We start from the raw sequence: 6872 nt of genomic DNA on the forward strand, positions 1-6872 counted from the left end.
TGGAAGTGAGGAGGCTGCAGCCACGAGGACGAGTAGTTAGAAATCTTATACACACAAAGCAAAAACCTTTCCCACAAGTGCCAGAGAAAACAGAAGGGGCTTGAAGAAATCTTTAATTGCAGACAAAACCTTTGGAGGTTGTAACGTGTTGGGGGGCAGAGGCTTTTAGAGCTTCTTGGAGGTGTTTTCACTGCTGAGGCCCCGGGACTGTGGTTCAACAAGGCTGTGATTCACCCTTGGGATGGGATGGACGAAATGGTTGTCCCCGTTCCACACGGGCTTCCATTTCCCTTTAAGCGCCTGACTTTGAGGAGAGACCAAGGGCTTGCTGACAGAGGGGCACCATGGGCTCCATGCCCAGCCAGTGACCTGTTACAACCTGTGCTTCAGCCAAAGGTGCTCCAGATTCTCACGGAGGGGTCCTGGTCCCCCCCGCTGCCCCAGAGGTGAAGGACGGAGGAAGGAGAGGCTCTAGCGCAGCTATTTACACCATGATCTGCAGGGCAGCCGGCCGGAATTGCCGACGGTCGTGTGCTTGCCAGCCTTATCTGATGGTCTTTTTGCTGGTGGTGGTCTTGGAAACGATTCTGACGCTGCCTCCCGTGCTGGAGCTGACGCCCCGGCTGCTCCCAGAGCTGAAGGAGCTGCCTCCGCCGTAGCTGAGCCCCCCAGAGAAGCCTCCGCTGCCTCCGAAGCCTCCGCTGCCTCCGAAGCCTCCGCTGCCGCCGCCGAAGCCGCTGCTGGTCATGGTGTAGCTGCCGCCGCCGCCGCCGCCCATGCCGAGCCCCCCGCCCACGCCCAGGCAGCTCCCGCCGCCGTAGCCCATTCCGCTGGAGCTGCTGACCACGGCTGGGAATAAAGCAGGAACACCCGTGTGAGGGGACAGCTGGACCCCCGAGGTGGGGAGACCTGCAGTGTCACCCCCTCGGTGAGGGGTGAGTGGGAAGGGGTGGAAAGGGGGAAGATACGAAGAGGTGGAAGAGAGGTGATACTCACAGACACTGACGGCTCCGACTCCTTCTCCAGCAAGCCTGTTGGGAAAGGGGAAAGTGAGCAGGAATGCCAAAACCTTGTCCATGGGACCATCTAATTAGGCCTGCATGGCCGTCAGTAGGGTAGGGTGTGTCTGTTACAGGTGAAAGGTGACATTGCTCATTTTTATCAGTATCAGATGCCAAGAGCTGGAGAAACAAAACTTTGCCTACAAAGTTCACAATTTCAACCATCCCTCTGTCTGCCCTGGTGCTCCAGCCCCTTGGGAAGAGCTGTTTGACTCCAAGGAGATGGTTCCTGGTCAGCACACAGCAGGTCCACATGTCCTCACCTGCTCTCCTCGCCCTCCAGCAGCTTCCTGTAGGTCGCAATCTCGATGTCCAGGGCCAGCTTGACATTCATGAGCTCCTGGTATTCCCGAAGCTGCCGGGCCAGGTCAGCCTTGGCTTTCTGCAGGGCATCCTCCAGCTCAGTCAGCTTGGCCTTGGCATCCTTGAGGGCCAGCTCCCCGCGTTCCTCGGCCTCAGCAATGGCTGCTTGGAGGTTGGCACACTGGGAGAGGGGAGAACAGGCAGTTGATTCATTTGGGCTCTCCAAACCACTCTCTGTTGCTGAGGGGTTCTGGACATTGGCTTGTGGCTCCCAGGATGGCACTGAGGGCTCCTGATGGGAGCTGGCTCTTTCCTCCTGTACCCAACCACCATCACCTCCCATCCACCTCCTTCTGCTCAGCAGGACCATCCCCCTCCTACCTGTTTCTTCACACTGTCAATCTCATTCCGCAGCCTCTGGACCATCCGGTTGATCTCTGAAATCTCAATCTTGGTGTTCCTCAGGTCATCCCCGTGTCTCCCAGCGGAGACCTGGAGCTCCTCATACTGGTTCAGGGAAAGGATGAGAGCACTGGTGAGCACTGGGAGCTCAAGGAAAGGTGAGGGGACTGCAGGGAACAAAGTGCAGGTCTGGATGAGGGTTAAGGAGTAAGAGACAAGATTCTTCTGAAATCTGTCCATGGAGTAACGGCACTTGCCCTCAGCTCTCAATATGTGCTGGGTAAGAAGTGCCTGATGGCACAGGGGACCTGGGTGCTGTCACCCACAAGAAACTGGAAGGGGAAGTGTTTAAGGCCAGTTCTACCAGTGACTCTGCGAGCCCAAAGTCAAAACTTTTGAACATGTCATCCCTGTCTCCCCTCAGCTGATGGGAAATATTTTCTGATCATTTCTGGTCACAGAAATCAGTCTGTCACCCCAGTTACCCACCTTGTTCTGGTACCAAGCCTCGGCCTCAGCACGGCTCCGATTGGCAATGTCTTCATACTGTGCCTTGACCTCGGCGATGATGCTGTTGAGGTCCAGGTTCCGGTTATTGTCCATGGACAGCACCACAGAGGTGTCGGACACTTGCTGCTGCATCTGGGACAACTCCTGCAGAAGATGCACAAAATGAAGTTAATGGTCTGGTGTCCATGGTGGAAACCACGGAGATGAGGTGATTTGAGAGTCCTCCCCACCAAGTTGTTTTCTTGCATTTCCCCTGCTCTGTTTCCATTTTGTAACTTATTTCTGCATTATCATTCCCAGAAGGCTGGGACCATCTTCTCTGCTCCCACAGAGTCCTGGGTGTAGGATCCATGGGGCAGGAGCTGGGAGATGCTCTCCAGGAACCACTCACCGCCTCATACAGAGCTCTCAGGAAGTTGATTTCCTCTGCCAGTGCATCAGCCTTGCCCTGGAGCTCAACCTTGTTCATGTAAGCACCATCCACGTCCTAAAGAGAAGATACCAATAGTTTCTGATGAAACCAGAACCCAAAGGGGCTTCAGGATACCAATGGGACCATGTCTACTTCCAGCTTTATTATTCACAGAATTGTGGAATCTTGGAATGATTTGGGTTGGAAGGGACCTGAAAGCTCATCCAATTCCCACCCCTGCCATGGGCAGAGACACCTTCCATATTGCCTTGGACTCTTCCACAGATGGGCCAGCCACAGCTTCCCTGGGCAACCTGTGCCACTGCCAGCAGTTGCTTAGACTCATTTTTATGTCCCTGTGATCAAGGTATTTTTTAACATAATGTTGGACATTGACTGTGAGCCAGAACCAGGTTCTTGGGCAGAAGGCAAAGCTCTGACTCACAAGGATGTGACCAGAGACTGAGCTGAGCTGAGCCACAAAAGACCAGAAAACAGGGCAGCTCTATTGGCACAGAGAAGGTTGTGCCCATTCCTGGCCTCAGGAGGACCCAGCCCAGGATGTTCCAATCTCACAGCTCGACCCAACCAGGAGGGTGCAGGACCCCAACTCCCACCAGCTTTGCTCGAACTCTGCAAGGTAAGCTAACTCCATTTCCTGGCTCAAAATTCCCAACCCACTCACCTTCTTGAGGACCACAAACTCGTTCTCAGCACCCGTGCGCCGGTTGATCTCATCTTCATATCTGCCGGGATTAAAGAGTGAGGGAGTTTGGATGGAATGAAGAGGTGGGAGCATCCCACTCCCAAATCATCAGTTGTGGCTCTTTGATATATTCCCTACTCCCACAGGTTTTTCCAGAGCAGACGCACAGCAAATATTACTGTCTTTGAACTGTGGGACTCCATGATGTGAGTAGTCCCAGTTAAATTAATATATTTTAATCACTGCCCATAAAGTCAAGCTCATACATAAATGTGCAGATTCAGAGCCCGTTTTGGCAGGAAGCAGGAGCAGCCATTCCCAGTGACCTTCGCTCCAAGGAAAGTTATGCAAAAGACTTTCAACAAAGCTGCACTGCAATGCGTACAAATGTATAATAAAGCAATCATTTGATATTTGATATTATAATAATGCTGATGGCTCTGAAGAACCCGCTGCAGCATTTAATTAAAACAAAAAACTCCATGGTTGTGCAAGAGAGGATCATTACAGCTCTGACAGTGGTTCTGTGGAACTTTTTATGGCTCTGAGCAACATCCTCTCATCAGATAATCAGGGCAGGGCTTAGCTAGAAAGTAGACAAAACATGCAGGCTCTTGAGATGAAGACCTGGCTTTCAAAGGCAGGTTTGTGCCAGTCCTCTCACCAATATTGGCAGAGTTTTCCCTACAGCCAGATCTCTGAGTGGACAAGGGAAGAGGGGGAATTTGCCAGTGAACTGGTAACAAACTCTAGACTTGAAATAAAATGTGTTCTCTTTCCCAGGAGGTAGCTCTGAAATCTGGACTGTAGAATTCTTCGTTTGGGGCCTGACCAATATTTCTAAAATCCTAGAACACATTTCAAGACCTCAAATGCACCCAAAACCACACCAGAAGCTCTGCCGGATCTAAGTGTTGGATCTAAGTGTCTTCTTCCCAGCCAACCCTCTCCCAAAAATCTGTCTCTTCCCATGCTTAACTACCTAATATTAACCTATCCCAGCCCTGCAGGGTAATTCTCAAATTTGCAGTACACCAGGGCTGGTAGAAGAAGGGACAGATTGTTCTCAGCCAAATAAAAGTCAATGGTCCCACCTAAAAATCCCCCCCAAAATCCCCTCTAGGCAGTAGGTGCTGACTAGTGTGTCCTGAGAATGGTCCATCTCCCCTCCACTGGATCCCATGTCTCAGCAGGGGGCTAATTCCCTCACCAGGAAAATTTCTGGCGAAGTGCTGATCATCTTCCAGGTGATGGGAGCTGAGTAGGCTCAAGCACTCCCAGGTCACCTGGGTCCTCTAGAAAGGCTGAAATTTCCTTCACAGAATGAGAAATGGGGCATTTTGGAGCTGGAAGTTTATTGGTTATGTTTCATTCTGGTTTTGCCTGTCTATTATCCTCACAACTTACTAATTTTTCTGTCTCCAGGTATACAATTTCGGGAGACTCTAGGGATAAGACCATGATCTCTGTTACGCTGGAGCAGGCCCCAGGAATTCTGTGCTAAACACTGACCCTACTCATGATAAATGTAAAATAGCAAGGGGTAATTCTGGCAACATGTTCATGCTGGGAAGAGGAACCTGGATCAGACGCCGTGTGTGCACCAGCAGGAATGAGCACCTGCCCGGGTTTTACTGGCTGGAATGACTTATGCTGCAGAACATGATTCCTTACTTGTTCTTGAAGTCTTCCACCATGTCCTGCATGCTCCGGAGCTCGGAGTCCAGCCGGCCCCTCTCTCCCACCAGGCTGTCGAGCTGCCGCCGGAGGTTGTTGATGTAGGCTTCAAAAATGGGCTCCAGGGACTTCCTGGTAACAGTGTGACCCTGCTCTTGGAGGAGGGTCCACTTGGTCTCCAGCACCTTGTTCTGCTGCTCCAAAAAGCGCACCTGGGGAGGAATAAAACCAGGGACGTGTGCAAACAGCACACAAAAAAACCTCACAACTGCCAGGAAAAGGTGGCATCACCAAGAGGAAAGGTCCAGAGATGTTGAGACAATCAGAGGGCAATTATTAGGAGTGTCCCAGTTTAGGGCATTGGATTCTCAAAAGTATTAGAAGCGTCTGGAGATGTTTATCAAGATTTTTTCAGGAATTTTAATCAGGCCAAACACCCATACTTGCAACTTCAAAGTTTCTCCCCCCAGTAGATGTTCAGCCCACCTTACTGGTTTAAACTGGTTCTATCTCATTGTAGAGAAGAAGATCCATCCACTCAGGGATGGTTTTTACAGGGAAGAGAGAGAATTACTTTGTCAATAATACAAAGGCACTGAAAAACTCATCCTTGCTAAGAGGAAACATAAAACAGTTCTTAGTTTTCAGCCAAGCCCACGTTGTTTGTCGGCTGGGATCAGTTCAGGCAAGTCCCTAAATCCAAATGAAGTTTCTTCCTGAAGTTTTTTTCCCAAGGCAACTGATAACATGCGTGGCTTGATGGTTCACACCAAACTCTCACCTTGTCGATGAAGGACGCAAATTTGTTGTTGAGGGTCTTGATCTGCTCCCTCTCCTGTGTCCGCACCTTCTGGATTTCTGGATCAATATCCAGCTTGAGGGGTGCCAGGAGGCTCTGGTTGACAGTCACTTCGTGGATGCCACCAGGTGGACAAACAGGGAACCCAGGGCCACCTCGGCCACCAAATCCAGGCCCTCCCAGCCCAAATCCACTTCCCAGCCCATAGCCACCACCACCACCAGCTCCTCCTAAGCCAAAGCCAGCGCCTGCTCCACCACCATAGCCAAGACCGAAGCCGTATCCGCCCCCGGCTCCGCTCCGTAGACCTCCACCGACTGAGCTGTAGGAAATTCTTTTGCTTCCACCTAAGTTATAGAGACTTCTGCTGCCGAAGCCACCGCCAGCTCCAAAGCCTCCTCCACCTCCAGCTCTTCCTCCTCCAACTCTGGAGACAGAGACAGAGCTAAAACTGCTTCTGGTCCCACTACCACCTCCTCCTACGATAGCAGAGCCTGAGCTAAAGCCCCTCATGCCCCCTCCAGTAGATGATCTGAAAGAGATCCGGCTCATGGCTGGTTCAGTTGGGAAGGTAAAGAGTAGGAGAGAGGAAAATAAAAAAAGGCTGCGCAGCAGGAAGAGAGCAGAGGGCAATGGAGACAGAAACCCCTGTAATGGGAGAGCTTGGGAGCCTCCTCTTTTATCTGCTTGGAAAACTTGGCACGGGAATTCAGAACTTGACGTGCCTTGCAGCAACTTGCCTTGTCAAACACACCTCGACTACGGCGCTGAAAAATGCATTGTTTGCAGGCAGGAAAGTAACGGCGAGAGGGAGCTCCCCCCTCCACCAAAGCCGCCGCTCTGAGTCATAGAATTAGAATTGAATGGGACGAGGTCTGCGCTCAGGGGCAGGATGCAACATGATTCCCAAGACCCTGGGAGCCGCTTTCCCTCAGGCAAGCCACGGACTCGCTGGCTTGAGCAAAGCTAGGATTTTGCAAGTCGCGTTTTAAGGTTTAACAC

At 51.5% G+C, this 6872-nt stretch overlaps 1 protein-coding gene across 1 annotated transcript; it reads right to left on the bottom strand.

Moving 5' to 3' along the window:
• Window positions 1-544: 544 nt before the first annotated feature.
• LOC310920871 (keratin, type II cytoskeletal 5-like) lies at window positions 545-6492 on the bottom strand (the record flags this gene model as incomplete). The annotated part of the gene is made up of 9 exons (XM_083880929.1): window positions 5853-6492; window positions 5069-5283; window positions 3374-3434; window positions 2668-2763; window positions 2256-2420; window positions 1746-1871; window positions 1325-1545; window positions 997-1031; window positions 545-849 (listed from the first exon to the last, which is right to left on the bottom strand). Exons 1-9 carry the CDS (start codon window positions 6420-6422, stop codon window positions 545-547), a joined length of 1794 nt encoding a protein of 597 aa, XP_083737055.1. The 5' UTR covers window positions 6423-6492.
• Between the last annotated feature and the right edge of the window lie 380 nt (window positions 6493-6872).

Source organism: Zosterops lateralis, assembly GCF_965231275.1.
Source record: "Zosterops lateralis genome assembly, chromosome: 32".
NCBI lineage: Eukaryota > Metazoa > Chordata > Aves > Passeriformes > Zosteropidae > Zosterops > Zosterops lateralis.